General features: G+C 43.1%; 1 protein-coding gene and 1 long non-coding RNA gene across 5 annotated transcripts in view; one reads left to right on the plus strand and one right to left on the minus strand.

The window, feature by feature from the left end:
- The first annotated feature begins 1,105 nt into the window (after positions 1 to 1,105).
- Positions 1,106 to 5,862, plus strand: LOC117711158 (C-C motif chemokine 6-like). The gene is made up of 4 exons (XM_034506616.2): positions 1,106 to 1,309; positions 4,484 to 4,537; positions 4,836 to 4,944; positions 5,300 to 5,862. The coding sequence occupies exons 1-4, from the start codon at positions 1,234 to 1,236 to the stop codon at positions 5,415 to 5,417; spliced, it is 357 nt and encodes a 118-aa protein (XP_034362507.1). The 5' UTR covers positions 1,106 to 1,233; the 3' UTR covers positions 5,418 to 5,862.
- Positions 2,583 to 19,361, minus strand: part of LOC143442723 (uncharacterized) — a 41,260-nt gene continuing 24,481 nt past the window's right edge. For 3 of the 4 annotated variants that reach the window (XR_013111136.1, XR_013111135.1, XR_013111134.1), the window contains 3 exons: positions 16,769 to 16,864; positions 14,464 to 14,651; positions 13,187 to 13,336 (listed from right to left, as the gene is read on the minus strand). This is a non-coding gene — a long non-coding RNA (uncharacterized LOC143442723). Of the gene's footprint in view, positions 2,689 to 13,186; positions 13,337 to 14,463; positions 14,652 to 16,768; positions 16,865 to 19,361 lie in introns of those variants that run through there. The other variant, XR_013111137.1, reaches the window with a different exon arrangement.

Below are 19,361 nucleotides of genomic sequence, written 5' to 3' on the forward strand. Positions count from 1 at the left end.
AAGCTGCCGCTCTAACCCTAGAATTAGAACTTTTAAGATTTATTTATTTATTATTATTCATACACGTACGCTGTAGCTCTCTTCAGACACACCATAAGAGTACATCAGATCCCATTACAGATGGCTGTGAGCCACCATGTGGTTGCTGGGAATTGAACTTGGGACCTCTGGAAGAGCAGTCGGTGCTCTTAACCACTGAGCCATCTCTCCAGCCCTAGTGTTGGATTTTACTAGAAAGAGATTTTTTTTTTTTAACATAAACTTATATGAGTGTGAATAAGGAAACATTACAAACTCAGGTATAGGCATGGACTTCCCAAGAGAATCACAGAAAAGTTACGATTAAGTTACAGCAGCCACATATATAACTTTGATAGCCTCTGAAGTCCCAAGGGGCCACCAAGAACTTCATTTTCTCTTTTTTTCATAGATGAGCTCAGAGGGTGGCTCCTGATGTTCATTAAGGAGGATTGCAGCTCTTATGGTATCACCCTTGGTCATGAGGATCCCACAAGGAAGTTGAGATACATTTTCACTATAATGAAATTTATAGCCTTATTTGTAAGATTCTCAGAAAATTACATGTTCACATCTGAGAAGGGAATTGGGCCATAACTAAATGTCAAGTACTATTGAACATAGTTTATTGCCATTTGATAAGCATATAAGCAGCATAATCCATTGTTATATTAACATTCTTTTAAAAATATCTCTGTATAAAAGGAATGTTGTCTCTATAGGCAACTCTTCTTTGTTAATTATGCTGGAATTCTTGACTCTTAGCTTATAACAGGTTTCACATGTTCTGGGTGGAGCTTGCAAAAATCAGAAAATATTGCAAATGACCATGTCTTTTCATACCCTCTTTCAGGCTAGCTCCTACCCTAATTACACCACTTATTAGCTATGTGGTCTAGCACAGGCCTTAATCACCAAGAAGTCCTCTGAGTGGGGGGCTCCTGTCTCTCTAACACCCCTTTCATCGTCCCTGGTTTTCTATGACCTTTGCCCTCACTTCCTGTTGCATTCTTGGCCCTCCACTTCCTGTTGCATTTTCAATCTTGTTCCCTCTTTTAGAACTAGCCTGTTGTGTGTTATGTAGCCAGAAACAGCATTCTGACCTCTACCCTGGCACTTCCTGAACCTCCTAGCTGATAAATACCAGGGCAGGACACAGAGTCAGGGAGGAGTGAGCAGAAATTCTCAGACCAGCTGGGCCTGTCCTCCAGGAGGATGAGAAACTCCAAGACTGCCATTTCATTCTTTATCCTTGTGGCCGTCCTTGGGTCCCAGGCTGGCCTCTTACAAGGTGAGTTCACTGAGCCCTCTCAACCCAGGGAACAAGTCTGCGAGAACTGCAGAACTGAAGGGGAGCTAAGGAAGTAGACTACTGCCCTCCTGGAATACTCTATCCTTGACATGGTGGTAGAATTTTCTTAAAAACAACATCAGGTTATATACAGACTTGTCTCTGTCTGTAGCCTTTAGGCCCTGGAGGAAACTCGACACAGAGGAAATAATTATGCTTGATAAGTTTCTTTAGCTGACACAGGACTAAGTGTTAAATCAAAAGAACGGGAGTAAAATTCTAAGTGGGAGGGTAGGAGTCTTGCAAGAAGCATGATGGTTAAAGCGCCCGACACCACCTCTAACAACATTGTGGGACAGGCAGGTAATCAATTCAACCCAAGACTGTTTAACCACGCTATTCTTTTATTTGACAGATGCATTAGTTGATGCTTCTTATGTGCTGGACAGCTACTGTTCTGTTTATCTCATGGCTGTTAGCACTCTGATACCTCCTAACAGCCCTGTGGGATAGGTGTCATATTAAACAATGGGAAGTTGCCTTTTTTTTTGCACAAGAAAACAGTAAGCCATCAGTGATTTTGTATATTTTCCTCTATTATCATGATTGCTGTCATTTTATAAATTAGAAAACTGAATCAGAAGTCATAGCCTCAAGATTAAGGCTAGTGAGTGATGGAATTAGGGTAGGGCCAGCCTGGAATGGAGTATAGACAGACATGGTCATTTGGGATCTTTTCTGAGTTTTGCAAGCTCTACCTAGAACACAGAAACCATATTATAATGAATCCACATGCCTCCTTAATGTAAGCCATACTAGTTATACCATCTCTTGGTGTCCTGGGACCCTAGACCCATCTGGATATCAAAATCTACAGATTTCATGTCTATAACCCACACACATCTTCATCTGTGCGTTAAAAAAAAAAAAAAACTCTAGATATTTGTATGACTTAAAACAAATGTTAGTGAATACACACTATATTGTGTCCAGGGAACCATGACAAAAAGTCTCTAGCGTTCCAGTTTCATTTCAGGGTATGTTTCCTTGCTTGGCTCTGTGGATGTGGAAGCTCCAAAGATGGTAGACCAACTCTTTAAAAGAAATCAGCTAAGAACAATGGAAAACAATTATTAGATAAGTTGACAGCTTAATCCTTGCTGTCAAAATCATTCATTTTTGCTTTGGTATAAGAAGTGAATGCCAATATTTTAGTTAGATTTATTTTATTTTTATGCATGCACGTGTCTGAGTGTGTGCATGCACACCTGTGTGCAGATGCCTTTGGAGAGCAGAAGAAGGTGTTGGATCCCCTGGAGCTGGAGTTACAGGCAGTATAAGCCATCTGACATGGATGCTGAGAACTGAACTCTGGTCCTCTGTAAAAGCAAAAAGTGCTTTAATTATTGAGCCATCTCTCTGACCACTAAAAAAACAGCTTTTAAAGCTATCTTTTCAGCTGTGATAACCTAACTACAAGTTGGAAAAAGGGGAAATAGGGGAGGGGGGAGGAAAGGAGAAAGAAGGAGGGAGGGGGAGAGTAAAAGGGGGGAGGGAAAGAAAAGGGAGGGAGAAACAAGGAGGGAAGGTTGTTTGAGTTACATTTGCCTAATTATCACAAGGCAAGTTGACAGTACTTTATCCAGAATCTTTGGCGCTATGTGAATTTTGCAATGCATAAATAGAGTTTTGATAAGTTAACATGGCACACACCAATTTCAAATTTCACTTCTGAGTCTTGGCCTCGGAAAATTCAAAATAGATACATGGAAAGATTTTCATGCAGTTTTTTTTCACTGGCACCACACAAAAGGAAAAGACACTACATATCCATCAGTAGATGAGTGTGTAAGTACAGTGTGACAGGCACACTTCTAGAGTGGAATATTACTCACTGTTGAGAAGGAAAGCACTCTGGTGGTGTGTGCAACAAAAAGGAAGACACCGAGGCACTGGTATCACTAGGGGAATATGCCAATCACGAGGGGCAGGTACTGACTGGTTCTACTCACAAGTGCCACTTAAAGGAGTCAATTTGTAAAGACAAAAGAGGCATGGAGGTGCACGCCTGTAACTCCAGCTGCTGGCAAGCTGAGGTGGCAGAATCAGGAGTTTGAGGTCAGTTTGAGCAACACAATAACGCCTTGTCTTTAAAAAAAAAAAAAAATCAAACCCAGGGAGTAAAATGGAGCTCACTGAGCTGACAGGGGAGGAAGAGGAAAGGTAACATCTAATGGATTCTGGATTTCAGTTTTGCAGCTGAGAGAGGTTATTAGTGGATGAGGTGGTAGCTACATAGTAGTTCGAATATGTACTTGATACTATTAAACTGGACACTTATAAATTACTTAAAGGAGACTGGCAAGATGGTTCAGTGGTAGAGATTTCTGCTTTGCCATCTTAGACACCTGAGTTAGATCCCCAGAACCTATGTAAAGGTAGAAAAAGAAAACTACTTACACAAAATTAAGCTGTCTTCTGATTTTCACTTGTACACACACACACACACACACACACACACACACACACACACACACACGAGCTTGCCCCTGTGTCTTATGCCAGATACAATCTAGGAAACATAGTAACATTCCTACAACAATACCTTTATACTAATGGGACAAACATAGTTTAAAAAAAAACAAAAACAAACCTTCACTACACTACAAAGGACATCATACCACCAAATGGGTTGCTAGAAAATTTGTTTCTAGAGTCCCATAGATGGCAGATATGTAGACACAACTGGCCTATCACAAACTGTACTTTCAGTTAACTTACCTGTGTTAGGTTTGCAGCTCGTTTTTAGTACTTTAGAATCTACAAAATGTTTCTATTTCTGAAATATTTTCAAGGATCACAGGGTGGGGAAAAAAATCTCATAGTAACAAGACACACTAGCCTAGGGCAGACCTTTGACCCAAATGGGTTAATGGAGATCCAACAATAGAGCCTGCTGCCTTCAGATGGAAGAGGAGGAGTCGGGCATGGTGGTGCACTCAGTATTTGTAGCACTCCAGGTTTGGTGCTATAGAATTGAGAGTTCAAGACCACCCTGGGCAGCAAGATTTTGTTTTGTTCACCAAAAACTGGGGGTGGAATACGTGATAAATGGGGAGTGACTATAATGCTGCGACCATGAATTTGTCTCCCCACCTTGTCTGTGTCTTCCAGAAATAGCAAAAGAAGATCAAGATCATCGCTATAACCCTCCAATAATTCATCAAGGTAAATGACCAGATATGACATGTTGAAAAGCCTGGGTGTGTATGGCATTATAGCTTCACCTTCCCCATGGCAGAACAGAATGGAAGGACCCTGAAGGTGCTGAGCATCTCTGGAAAGAGTGGAATGTGGTATGGGGACTCACCCCAGTGATGCCTTCTCTGCATATAACTGGGTGCCCTGAGTCTGCCTGCTAAGAGCAGAAACGTCCCTTGAGTTCTGATCCTTTTCAATCTCCATGAGATGGCCCTCCTCTACAGCACTCTTGAGAATAATGACCTGGCCATTTGTCTTCCTACAGGCTTTCAAGACTCATCAGACTGCTGCTTTTCCTATGCCTCACACATCCCATGTTCAAAATTTATATATTATTTTCCAACCAGTGGTGGGTGCGTCAAGCCAGGCATCATGTAAGTGCCAAACTCACTCATGTGTGTTATGGGGAGAGGGAGCCTCCAGGATCTTACATGACCTGGTGGATAGACTTCCAGAAAAGACCCATCCTTGGATCTCAGCAGGTGAGGGAGAGGAGTAGACAGTGTGTAGAGGAGACAGCAGGCAGAAATCTGACTGAGTTGCTCCATGAGTCCTTTGAGAACCTCACAGGCCTAGAGAGGGGGCCCCAGAGAGGGGATGATGGTACTGAGCTACCTCCTGGAAAGAACAGACCTTTGAGTGGAAAATCAGAGGGTTCCAAGGATGGGGCTTCCCTTCCCTCTTTACTAGAGAACTCTGTTTGTAATCTTTCTTCTCCTTTTTCTTCAGCTTTGTCACCAAGAAGAAGAACCGGGTCTGTGGCAACCCCAGTGATCAGAGAGTTCAGAGGTGCCTAAGAACCCTGAAGCAAGACCCAACAAGATCTGGGAGCTGGCTCATTGCTTGAGAAGGAGGGCATGTATTGCATCTGCCTTCTTCTGTCTTCCCCAGTGACCATCTTAGGAGGCTCTAATCATTGGTTTTTATAGATATTTAAAGCATTTATCCTTCTGTTCAGGTTTAAAACAGCACATGTAGTCAACAGTATTCATATGGACTCAGCTTGACACAATTAGAGCCATCTTGAGTTGTAACCATCATGATTGTCTTTGAGTAACTGTTGGGTTTTCTTGCAAAGTTTCTCAGCAGATTTTTAAATGGATAAAGTATTAGAGTAGTCTTTGGAGCTTTGGGATGTGTCTGGTTCTGATAAGAGCTTAATCCAGGTATATTCAGCTGAGATGAAATCAATTTTGTCCTAGGCCATACATATGTCCAACTTTGTGGGGACCCAGCTGTTCTTCCTGCCATCATAGAGCAGTAAGCGCCCCCAATAAAATCCTCTCCATGTAGTTACTGGTCTGTCTGTCTCTTCAGATTCATAGAACTATAGGGCCAATCTGAAACTGGGCTATTAGGGTGAAAGTATCTCAGTCAGTCAGTCAGTCACTCACTCACTCACTCACCTTGAATACAAGAGGGAAAATGGGATCATATAACTTTGAATATTCTAAACAAAAAGACATCATGATATAATTTTTTAAAAAGTTGAGAACTCGGTGTAATCCCAATATATTCTTCTGAGCTTAGTAAAAAATGGAGTACTCCCTCTTCCAGCAGGGTGTCTCCTTCTCTGCCCAACCTTATCTGGGGAACCTGACTCTCACACCCTCTCCCTGAGGAAGTTCAGGTAGTTGTTGGCAAATCTACAAGTTCAACTTCCTCTTTCCCATAAGAACCTGCCCAGCCAGTACCTGGGATTCCTGAAGTGCCTCTCCATGCAAATGAGGCATTCCCAATACTTCAAAATTCATCCAATAATTTACATTTACCCTGAAAACTCCTTCGTACAAGCCAAGGTTCATGTATAGTGTATGTGCACAAGCTGTTTCACTGAAGGTCCTCTTAAGCTCTCTTAAGAGCTGTTTCATTGAGTACTGTCTAAAAGAGCCGTAACACTAAAATCCTCAGAAAAGGCCTTCTCCACCATCCACCCTCTACCCCCTACAGGGCCAGGATCCTGCAAACCCCACCCCTTTTGGATTCCTCTTCATCCTTCCAGCCTGCTGTATAGCCAGAGCCTGGGTACCCTGAGGGAAGAAGCAGAACGCAGAACCCAACCATAGCTGGTACCCAACCACAGCTGGTGCCCACCCAGATTTAATAGGATCTCCCATATGAGTAGGCAAGCATTAGTGCCCCTCCAGGCTCTGAGCACCATCCCCTGTTCTTTGTCATCAGTCCAAAGGCTTAAGCCTCCATACTCTGAAGACAGGCAACTCTCTTTTCTACTTTGTTCTCCATCGGAGCCATTATGTGGATTCATATACATAAAAAAGGACATTTGACGCCTTCTAGCCAGAGCATTCTCTGGTGCTGGCATAAGGTCCCTAAACCTCAATGTGAAACCCAACAGCCCATATCAGAGTTGGCAAAGAGCCTCTGTCTAATTTTTTCTTGAAACAAAAATTTAAAAAAGTAACACAGTGGCGAGTAAATACCATTTAGGGTGGCCAGTGGAACTTTTAAAAATCTTTGGGAAAACTGGTTCCTTCCAGTCTGGGCCTGAGCACTGAGCAGATCCCGGGCCAGCAGCTCTGTCCCCATTCATACAGAAACCAGAGGGAGCAGGCCTCTTAGGAGCTCTAATCCTAGGTAAGGAGAAAGCAACACTGGCCCCAAACAGGGAGTAACTGGGACCCACTAGGACCCAGGAAATCACTCCTGGCCTGGAGCACTAGTTCCTTCCTGTCTGCACCTGAGCACTGAGCACTTGGGCCCACCACTAACCCCAGTAGTAACACCCACGCCTCACAGTTCTAATACAACCAAGATAATAGAAAACACAGGCTCCAATCAGAGACAGTGCAGGTAGCACTAAGAAGATCCAGATGGTAAAAGGCAAGCACAAGAACATAAGCATCAGCAACCCAGGATACTTGGCATCATTAGAACCTAGCTCTCCCACACAAGAAAGTCCTGAATTCCCCATATCACTAGAAAAGCAAGATTCAGATTTAAAAATCACTTCTAATGATGATGATAGAGGACTTTAAGAAGGGCGGAAATAACACTCTCAAAGAATTTGAGGAGAACACATGTAAACACGTAGATGTCCTTAAAGAGGAAACACAAAAAATCCCTTAAAGAATTACAAGAGAACACAACCAAACAGGTGAAGGAATTGAACAAAACCATCCAGGACATAAAAATGGAAGTAGAAACAATAAAGAAATCACAAAGGGAGACTACCCTGGAGATATAAAATCTAGGAGAGAAATCAAGAGTCATAGATGCAAGCATCACCAACAGAATACAAAAGATAGAAGAGAGAATCTCAGGTGCAGAAGATACCATTGAAAATATTGACACAACTATCAAAGAAAACACAAAATACAAAAAGTTCTTAACACAAAACATCCAGGAAATCCAGGACACAACAAGAAGACCAAACCTAAGGATAATAGGTATAGATGAGAGTGAAGATTCCCAACTTAAAGGGCCAATAAATATCTTCAACAAAATTATAGAAGAAAACTTCCCTAACCTAAAGAACAAGATGCCCATAAACATACAAGAAGCCTATAGAATGCCAAATAGACTAGACCAGAAAAGAAATACATCCCATCACATAATAAAACACCAAGTGCACAAAACAAAGAAAGAATATTAAATGCAGTAAAGGGAAAAGGCCAAGTAACATATAAAGGCAGACCTATCAGAATTACACCAGACTTCTCACCAGAGACGATAAATGCTAGAAGATGCTGGACAGATGTCATATAGACACTAAGAGAACTCAAATGCCAGCCCAGGCTACTATACCCAGCAAAACTCTCAATTACCATAGATGGAGAAACCAAGATATTCCACGACAAAACCAAATTTACACAATATCTTTCCATAAACCCAGCATTACAAAGGATAATAGAAGGAAAGCTCCAATACAAGGAGGGAAATTATACCCTAGAAAGAGCAAGAAAGTAATCCTCTTCCAACAAATCCAAAAGAAGATAGCCATACAAAGATAATTCTAATAACAAAAATAACAGGAAGCAACAATCACTGTTCCTTAATATCTCTTAGCATCAATGAACTCAATTCCCAAATTAAAAGACATAGGCTAAGGGACTAGATATGTAAAGAGGACCCAGCATTTTGCTGCATACAGGAAACCCACCTCAGGAACAAAGACAGACTCTACCTTGGAGTAAAAGTCTGGGAAACAATTTTTCAAGCAAATAGTCCTAAGAAACAAGCTGGAGTAGCCATTCTAAAATCTCCAGCCCGAGAACACAAAGGGAGGGACTCATGGCTCCACTTGTATAGGTAGTTGAGAGTGGCCTTGCCAGGCATCAGTGGAAGTGGATGGTCTTGGTCCCTGAAAGTTTGGATTCTCTAGTGTTGGAAAATTTCAACAGCAGGGAGGTGGGAATGGGAGGATAGTGGGAACACACCCTCAAGGTAATTGGAGGAGGGGGGATGGGGTAAGGGGTTAGGCATCAGTGGAAGTGGATGACCTTGATGCCTGAAAGTTTTGATTCCTTAGTGTTGGGGAATTCAAAAGCAGGGAGGCAGGAATGGGAGGATGGTGGGAGCACACCCTCATAGAAACTCCCAGAATTATATGGATTAGACATGACAGAGGCAGGCCGCTAGAAGACTAAATTCCAGAATTTAAACAAAAAATTATCTTAATACTAAAATTTGTTTTGAAAATTGTATATTGCAGAATACACAGCCTTGGTGTATCTACTCATCAAGCAAGCTGAGCAGACCTGCTCCAACCTCCTGAAATTCCAGCTGGATTCAGTGAAGACACAGTGTCAGAGGCTTATCAATTTACTCTTCCCCCTGCCCCTCTTCTAATATCTCAAATGCCTGTAATCAGCTTGAAGAAGTTAATGAAGAGTCAGCGTGCCTATTCCCTGAGCTTGGGTACTGAAGTGGTTAATATTGGGCTGTCTTTCTAGGGAAAAGTAATGGTCTTGTTGGAAGAGGGAGGATTAGCTAGGATTTATTAGATAGCCATAACCTATTGGTAGAAATATGTATAATTGTTATTAAGATGAAGTTATAATTTCTTAAATGGTACAAAATTTACTTTGATTTCAAATTTAAGGTTTTTATTGGTATGAGCTTTTGTTTGTTTGTTTGTTTTTTGTTTTTTGTTTTTTGTTTTTTGAGACAGGGTTTCTCCATGTGGCCCTGGCTATCCTGGAACTCACTCTGTAGACCAGGCTGGCCTCCAATTCAGAAATTCGCCTGCCTCTGCCTCCCAAGTGCTGGGATTAAAGGTGTGTGCCACCACTGCCCAACTGGTATGAGCTTCTTATTGATATGAAAGTGAGATTAATATTGTTACTCTCATAGGCATTGTGCCTATATAACACACATAGGAATACAAGGTTTAGACCCAGTCCTTCTTTAAGTTTTCTGATTTGAGATGGTTAGCCTGTGAGTTAAGGGCCTAATTCATGGCTCTGAGTTTATTGCTAGGGTGTTTTCTATATTTTATCTAGAAATAGCTGAGAGGAGTTAACAGACAACAGTCCAGACATGCCTTACATGGATAGTTGGTTTTCAAAACAGACAACATGCCTTACATGGATAGTTGGTTTTCAAAATGTCAGAAGTCCACAGAATTGACATTACAAACACTTTTGTATTAATGTTCATTTTTAACAGAGACCTGTCTGCTCCTGACAGCTTCCCTGTCTTGGATTCTAAGAAATTGAGCATCTTTGGAGTTACTTCAGTTGTGGTGAGACAGCCACTAGGCAAGAATTGCCTCTTTTCATCTACAGACAAATTACTGTCCAGAAAAGGACACACTTGCAAAGTAGTTGACTGATTATATCTGCCAATACAGAGTAATCAGCCCTTAATAATTCTGAATCACTAGGTCTGTCAGATGATCCTGGGCCAGAAGGCTGAAGATCAGATGCTCCAACGTTTTTTAGTATAGGGACTATTCAGGTGTTCAGCGGTCTCTATAAATTGGCTAAGTTTTAGAAGCTATGCTTTGTGCTTCCCATAATTTCAGTTAACTCAGTCATTCTGGATTTCTGACGGGGTTGAAGACTTATAGTCACAGCCAGTCCGGGCTATTTATTTTGAGAGAAAAGATTTGAAAGGATGGTTTTCAGCTGACTTTCATTCTAAAGCCAAGAAAAAAGCCAGGTTCAGAAGTAAGTCTTTTAGTTAGGAGAGATGACAGAGGTTCTGGTTAGTCAACAAAATGATGGACTGGGTATTAGATCTATCTTACTTTATCTTACCTTACTGACACAAATCTTATCTTATCTTATCTTATCTTATCTTATCTTATCTTATCTTACTTTATCTTACCTTACTGACACAAATTATCTTACTTTATCTTACCTTACTGACACAAATTAGTATAGTTATGCTCTAATTGTATTTTGAGAGAAAAGTTTTATTTTAACAGGAAGGGTGATATGTAGGAGGAGCTAAGGTGGGAGGAGTAAGGAGAGGAGGAGGAAAAGGAGAGGAGGAGCTAGGTGACGAGCAAGGGGGTCCTGGGGGGAACATGGAGGTGGATGTTCGAGTGTCTCCTCCAGTCAAAGATAGTTGATATATCTAGGTTGGGTATTGGGTTACACTTCTGATTGTATGGGCATCTTGTTATTGAGCAGTACCACTTATAAAGCCTTTGATTAACATTAAAGAAAAACTGTATAAAAGCAAAAAGGAGAAGGGGGGATGGGATAGGGGTTTTCTAGGGAGGTGAAATGGGGAAAAGGGATGGCATCTGAAATGTAAATAAAATATCCAATAAAAAATAAACAGCCAGGCAGTGGTGGCACATGCCTTTAATCCCAGCACTTGGGAGGCAGAGACAGGAGGATTTCTGAGTTTGAGGCCAGGCTGGTCTACAGAGTTAGTTCCAGGACAGCCAGAACTACACAGAGAAACCCTGTCTCAAAAAACCAAGAAAGAAAGAAAGAAAGAAAGAAAGAAAGAAAGAAAGAAAGAAGAAAGGAAAGAAAGGGGGAAAAAGAAAGAAGAAAGAAAGAAAGAAGTAAAGAAAGAAAGGAAAAAATATAGTATCATATGGTAAAAAAACAAAAACAAAAAACAAAAAACAAAAAAAAATCTTTGGGAAAGCTAAACATTTTTGGACCTCTGTGGAATCCCCTGGTGCCCAAAGTGCTGCAGAAACATTCCCATTGGGCAAGGTGTTTCTATCATGGAGTACACTACATCACATAAAACACAAACACCCCTCCTGATTGGAAAAATACAAGCCCTATTAAGGTCCCCTATTTAAAAAAAAACCACACACACACACAAAACATGTGAACTCTCAACCTCATCTACTTCCCCTTCTTCTGCTCAGCAACCCCGGAACTCTGAAGAAGTAGTGGATGAACAGCCATGCCAGGTGGTGGCCTCCCCCACTCCTTTTCCCCTGTTTCATCAAAACAACACCCCATAGGATGCCTTTATAACCGTAGGAGAATAGCCACACCAACTCATGGCTTTCCCCACTCCTCTGCCAAAGTGGAGCTAGAGCCCCCTCTTTCTCTTTCCTTTGATCCACATAGCTACAACCTCCAAGAACCCACCAAGGAAATGGAGGAAGAGCCTCATAACCCCCTGGCCTCCTCTCTCCAGGCAAGAGAAGAGAGAGTGCTTGTTGATCCCTCAGCTGGCTCTGCCTTCTCTCCTGCTTGTGACCCCACCAGGAGTTTGGAGCCCTGGACATTCTCAGTTGATAACCACCTCACCTGGGCTAGATCCTCACAAAGTCAGATCACCATTTTAAACAGGTTTTTCCCATAGCCCAAGCCTGCAAGGTGCTACTGCCAAAGCACTCTACTGGCTTTGGACTTGAGACAGAGTCGCCTATCCCTCAAGCTCATGACTTCCAGCACCCCCCAGCAGGGTGCCACCAGACACCTATGCCTAGCTCCCTCTCCCTTTTTGTACTTTCTAGAGTTGCAAACATCCTGATGTCTCCTGCTGGGCTATGGTGGCATACAGCCATGGGGCAATGTACAACTAGGGAGACTGCCTGGGTAGCCAGAGCAGGCAGCTGGGGGTTGTGAAGCAGGCACCTCCCACAGGCCAGGCATCTAAGCAGAAAAGACTCTCCAGATCTGCCTGTTGCCAAGTTGCACCCTCTGGGAGGCCTGCTTATGAAAGCCAGCGCAGACCTGGAAGACCTAAATTGCAGAAATGATAGAGTTTTACTGCCACCGTTTGAAAAGGCATAGCTTGGGACAGCGCAGCCTGCCCAAAACTTAGAATTCTGCTTCTTTATCTGAACTTTGTTTAAATGCTTGTTTTTCCCTAATAGCAGAAATAACTAGAAGGCTGTTCATGCTTTTAACCCAGAATTGTTCTCCAGGCCTCTACTATGACACAAAGACATGTGTTTATTTCCTTTAAAAATTCTTTTAAACTTCAGAGAATCATCTAAGATGCACCCCTCACAGGTCAAACAGACTGCATCAACAACTGTTATTAACTCTTTAATTAATAAAATAAGACCATCTGCTTAAGCCAGTTTATTTTTCCCAGACAAGCTGTTACTGCCTGTTCCAGATACATAATTAACATGGTATTTCCTTTCTCAGTTACCTTAAGCAGGTGAATAAATGACCCCCCCACCCCCCCCACCCACCCCACCCCCGCCCTTCCCTCTGCTTTCCTTGCTGCAGCCCAGGTGACTGCCTCCAGGAGGCCTCCAGATGTGGAGATTTCAGACTTTGGGAATGCCAAATTGAATGCTCCAGTTGTGATTGCACCTCACTCACCAACTTTAAAACTCATTTTTCAGCTTCCCGGAGACGGTCCCTAGGATGAACAACAGTGAATGGGAATTGTGGGTAAGCTCTACCCTAACGGATTTGCTAAGTGCCCCATAGCTGACCTACACATCTCCTGCCAGCTTGTCCCTGCCTCCAAATCAATATTTACCCATGTTAGCATTCTTCAACGGGAAAATCAAACTAGGAAGGAAGTTCAAACTACCCTTTCCTGGCTACAGTACATCAAATATACAGCCAATCTCCTTCCCCTCACCACCCAACCCAACTCCCCTCAAGGTGTCTTCTGTGCTTCCCTCTTCTGGCCCCTGTTGGCACCTGTTCCCATTAACATCTAGCTTTGTGAACTACCATGGGTCCTTACACACACAGAAGTTACAAAACCTTCCTCTTTGACCTTTCCCACCCCCTTTACCTGGCAAGTTCTACATCACTATCACCAAGCCAATACGTGCTACTGATTCCTGCATTAAATCCCCTTTTCAAGGCTTCTGACAATAACAGTTATTCCCCAGGTTTATTTCTATAAGCCTGAAGAACTCACCTTGCAGCTGGAAGTGTAGAGTGAAAAATTATAAAGACCATTTTATGAAATATATATAGGCTTTTTCTTTACCCCAAACCTGAGCAAAAGAATGCAAGTTCCAGAGTGGAACTGGATGTAAGATTTCAGGCTTTCACTGCCCCGAGACACATTCCGGGTGGAGGGCATTTTCCCTGAATCAGAGGACACTTGCTGGATTAACATTCCTCAAGCCTCAGGGTGGGGCTATGGCAAGTGAGAAATAGTTAACCTGAAATAGTTGGTAATGACAGGGTAGGGCACAGTGACATGGTAAAACTACATTTTTGAGAAGAATGAGTGTGCAGAGTGATTTTCACGTGGCTCTAAATCATTTAGGGTGGATTCCTCTGAAATGTTCCACTGTTCTTGGTTACCTCCCCCCTTGAGGTTTTCCCAGCGTTACAGCCTGCTGAAGTTCAAAATTTGTAAAACAACCAATCATGTGTAACTGCTCGAAAATGCAGCCAATCATGTGTAACCGAACGAAAATGCAACCAACCGCGCAAAAATTCCTTCCTTTCCCCACCCCATGCAAAAAACAAAACAAACAAACAAAAAAAAACAAAAACAAAAAAAAACAAAAAAAAAACCTCAGCTTGCTGGCCTTTTGTCAAAATTCTGTTCCTGCGTGGATGAGCAGTTTTGACCTTGGCTAGCCAACTCTCCAATAAACCTCTGCTGATTGCATCCAGGTATGGTTTCTTGTGATTTTTGGGTGGTCGTGATTTCATGAGACTTGAGGAAGGGTCTCCCGAGTCTGGGGGTCTTCAGAAGGAGACTGAAAGAAAAGAGAGAGAGTTATTCATCCCCTGCTCATCAGAAGAGCAGGCTGAGTTTCACAGTCTTGATAGATTCCACAAAAGCAATTGGAGCAGCCCTCATCCAAACACCATCTGGCCAGTGACTTTCAGGACAAGCTTGACCAGGTGATGGCTTCCACTATGGACAGTCCCTCCAATAATAGATAAGCTCCCTAGAGTGGGTTGCTCTCCAAAACTGGAGAGCTCTGGACTTGATGATGAAGACCCTCATACTCGGGAGACCCTTCCTCAAGTCTCAGGCGATCACGACCACCCAAAAATCACAAGAAACCATACCTGGATGCAATCAGCAGAGGCTTTATTAGGGAAATTGGCCGGCGGTCAAACCACAAGCTCTCTCTCTCTGAAGAGCAAAGTTTGGCCCAGAGTGATGGGTAAGGGGTCTTTTAAAGAGCAAAACCACAAACCAGGGGAGGGGGGAGGGGGTGAGGGGTTGCCAAGGATACATAACATAAGAATAGCAAAACATTCCAGAGAAACCCACCCTGAAAGGTTAATAGCCATGTCACTGTGTCCCACCCTGTCATTTACCAACTATTTCAGATTAACTATCTTCACTTCTTCCGGCTATAGCCCCACCTAGGTGGCAGCATCTTTATCTGTAGTCAGGAATGTGTCTTCCTGCCTTGGGCCTTTTCTACGCATAGGCGAGCCTACTGCCTGAGGCTTGATTCAGGGAATAATGTCCTCCACCCGGAATGTGCTCTGGGGAAGTGAAGGCCTGAAATCTTATTTTCAGTTCCTCATTCTGGAATCTGCACTTTTCCTGCTCAGGTCTAAGGCAAAAAATGTACACATATTTCATAAAATGGCCTTTATAATTTTTCACTCTACAATGACTGTTAAACAGGAAGGGGCTTGCATCAGGTTGGGGGAGGAATGCTGTTTCTGTGTTAACAAATCTGGGCTGGTTGATCAAAACATACAAAGTCTCAAAGATCTCTGTTGGAATTTCTGAGCATGCTATACACCCGACACCCCAACCCCATGGTACTCAAACCTCTATAACGGTCCATGATTCACCAAATAATGATACCCTGGACTCAACTAGTATGTAAAAGCAAAGAGTGTTTTATTCTGAAGAAGTCCAGCTGTTGTACCCAGATTGCAAAAACCCCAAAGAGACCAACTCTGATGCAGGCACATGAGAGCCTTTATTCAAGCTACAAACCTTCCTGATGCAACAGGATAGGAGAGCACACCCAGGTCTAGGGGGGTATATTTTTTAAAGGAAAAAATATACAAGCAAGGGTTGTTCAACCTTGGCATTACATGATTGGGTAAGAGATTTATGGGAAAGTTGACTTTTAAAAATGATTGGTTTTAGGTGCCAAGACCACAGACAGCTCAGGCCAGGCCATCTGGAGAATATCTGATCATAAGCAATTTGTGGTATTTCCAGGAACAGTGCTACAAAACTCCCAAGGGTCATTTGGGTGGGAGGGTTGCTAGGAAATGGTATCTCTTGAATGCAGAAAAGAATACAGCAGGACCGGTGACTTCCAGCAGCTGCAACTGGCTGGATGCGTTTCACCCTGGGACCTGGTTTTTTGCTTAAGCTTATGTTTCTGAGCCTCCACTTAGGTCTCTCACAGCATGCTGGGGTCTCCCATTCCAAGATAGAGACACCCAAGTGAGCTTGCAGACTCAATTTAAAGAACATTAGGGGAATTCCAGGGAAGAGTAGGTGGCTCTACCTCTAGGGACATTCCAGAACCATTTCTGGGGAAGTCTGAAAACTGCTGCTGACCCATTGTCCTTTCCTCAAGCCAGGTCAGCTTTTGGGGCCTGGACTTGTCTAGACTTGCCCAGTTCTTGGATACAGAAAGTTAGGCCTAGTCTCCTGAGCTGCCAATTTGAAGACTGTCATAGAGTCAGCCTGTCTCACATTTTGTGACTTGGCTTTGTAGGATTTCAGGTCTCAGTTCCAACTTGAAATTGAAAGAATCCCACTGTCCCAGGACACATCCCGGGAGGGGCACATTCCTTAGTCCAGGACACTTGCTGGATTAACATTCAGAGGAAGAAGGGAGAAGCTGATTAACATTCCTCAGACCACAGGGAGGGAACCCACCTGCAGGTGAGGAAGGCCCAGAGCACAGAGGCACATTCCAGAAGAGGGGCCCAGGATGGGAGGTGGTCAGGAAGCCAGGCCCTTAATGTGGTAAACCTGGGCAAATGGAAGACACTCATTGTCATAAAAATAATGTGCGAATCTGAGTCACCTAGAAACCGGACCTTCCAGGTCAGCCTTTGTGGTTGTCCTCGAGAACTCTATATAAAAACTGCTCCCAGTTTGGCTCAGGGTTCCTCTTGCCTGTGTGCAAGAGAGCCTCAGTGCACTGGTTATTATCATTAAACGTCATGTTTTTGCAGCAAATTCCCTGTCTTCGAGTGTTTCTGTGGGAGCACATCCCCTGATTTTGGATCTTTGGGTCCAACAGCTTCTTCCCCTCCTTGGTCCTGTTCTGGCCATGGGAGCCCTGCTCATCCTGGCACCCTGCCTAGCCCAATTTTTAAAATGGCAGATAAGTAGCATTGCAAAAATCACTGCCAATAGGGTTCTGGTTCAATACCTAACTGTTCCCAACATAGAGGCTGAGGACTACTATAACACCTCTCCATTATAACTATTACAGAGGAAGATATTGAGAAACCCTGCTATTTAAGGGTGCAGTCTACCATGCCTAAGCAGCTCCTCTGAGCCTGGTGCAAAATAGAGAATTCCCTTTTCCATCAGTGCTTCCTTTTCTCTGCCTGACCTTATTTGGGGAGCCAGACCCCCAGACTCCATACCTGAGGAAAGGCACTTAGTCCTTGTCAAACCAACAAGTTCAATTTTCTCCCCAACCCATCCCCTTAAGAACCTGCACGGGATTCCAGGAATGCCTCTCCATGCAAATAAAGCATTCCCAGTTCTTTAAGTTCCAGCCAATGATTTGTATTTACCCTGAAATTTCCTTCCCACTCTCCAAGATTCATAAATAGCCCTGGTCCACCCTGAATAAAGTATATGTGCACAAGCTGTTTCACTGAAGATCATCTCTGAGAGCTGTTTCATTGAGTACTGTCTAAAGAGAGCTATAAGACTAAAATCCTTGGAGACCATCCCCCCAACCCACTCCCAGCACTCCCACTTGGGCTAGGATCCTGCAGACCCCAAGTGTTCCAGGTTCTGCTTCTTCCTTCCAGTTTGGTGTGCAGCAGTGTCTGGACTTCCTGGGGGGAGGAAACAGGACTTGGAAACACAACCTGGTTGGTGAGGAGCAGAAAATAAAACACCCAATGTTGAGAATTAACTGGTGAATGCAGCCTGAGACTTTTTCACCAGTAGGAGGAAGGAAACAGCTTCTAGCCATTAGGCAAGCCTGCTCCTCTCAGAATGCTCAAACCCAGATATAGGTTTGCTGAGACAATAATTCCTCATTTACTTGGGTCAGTGAAAGAAATATCATTTGTTTACATACATGAGTGGGAGGGCAGCAGCTGTAAGAATGTAATTTCAGGTCTCAGCTTGAATTTAAAATTAAAAGATCCTTAAATTTGAGTCAGATATTAGCTGCCCCTGAGGTACATCTCGGGAGGAGCACATTCCAAAGGCTCAAACAAACATTTCAGGAAGAAGGGCCCAAGATAGGAGTTTATCAAAGAGATGAGCCCTTATCACAGTACACCTGGGAAAACAAAAGCCACTTAAGCTGACCCTTTTTGTTGTAAAAGATAAGGTGCAAATTTGAGTTACTTAGAAACCGGGCCTGGGAACAGCAGTTTGAAATTCTTTATGGTTACTGTTTAAGAAGCAATTAACTGTCCTTGTGAACTCTGTAAAAATGGTATAAAAGCTGCTTTTAGATCCAGCTCAGGGTTCCTCTTACCTGCAAGTAGGGGAGCCAGAGTATACTGGTTGACATCTTATCATCTTATCATCAATAAACCTCATGTTATTGCAGCGAATCCCATCCGTGAGTGTTTCTAGGGGAGCGTGTCCCCTGGTTTTGGATCTATAAGTCCAACACAGCCAAGTGCCATCTTGAGATAAAGTATATTATTCAAAACTGAGCTGTGCTGGGGGCCTGAGACAGGAGAACTTCTATCAGTTGGGGAGCCATAATTTGGCTTGCCACAACCTCTAGGTGAGGGAAATTGATGAGTTGTGGAAAGCTGGAGGGGTGACTGTGGACAAGCTCAAGGTTCAAGTTCCAAGAGGTTGGCTCAGGCTGAGAGAGAGCTCTGCCCGCTGTGACCAGAAACAGATAGATCCCTCAACTGAAAATAATCCTGGATTTGATAGTTTTGAGCCTAAATCAGGCAAATGGATCAAATCCTAGAACCAGCTATTGATCACTTCCACGGGGCCCAAGAACTCTGAAGTTCCAAGTGTGTGCAAGAACCTATATACTAACAAAAAAGCAGCACGGGAGAAGAACTGGTTTATTTTAGCTTACAATCCAAGTTACAGTCCATCATAGCAGGGAAGTCACTGGCAGCAGTTTGCACATCCACAGTCAAAAACAGAGAGAAGCAAATACATGCATGTTCATTCCTTGCTTGCTTAGTTACTCAGCTAGCTTCCTCTACTCTTACATAGTCCAGGGTGCAGCCCCTGAAATGGTACCATCACTCTCCAGATGAGTCTTCCCACTTTAATTAACAATCAAGATAATCCC

Source organism: Arvicanthis niloticus, chromosome 6 (genome assembly GCF_011762505.2).
Source record: "Arvicanthis niloticus isolate mArvNil1 chromosome 6, mArvNil1.pat.X, whole genome shotgun sequence".
In the NCBI taxonomy this organism is placed as follows: Eukaryota; Metazoa; Chordata; class Mammalia; order Rodentia; family Muridae; genus Arvicanthis; species Arvicanthis niloticus.

Coding starts and splice junctions, on each gene's coding strand:
- LOC117711158 (XM_034506616.2), top strand. CDS start 1,234: ATGAGAAACTCCAAGACTGCCATTTCATTCTTTATCCTTGTGGCCGTC. Junction 1,310..4,483: donor CCAGGCTGGCCTCTTACAAG/GTGAGTTCACTG, acceptor TGTGTCTTCCAG/AAATAGCAAAAGAAGATCAA. Junction 4,945..5,299: donor TGCGTCAAGCCAGGCATCAT/GTAAGTGCCAAA, acceptor CTTTTTCTTCAG/CTTTGTCACCAAGAAGAAGA.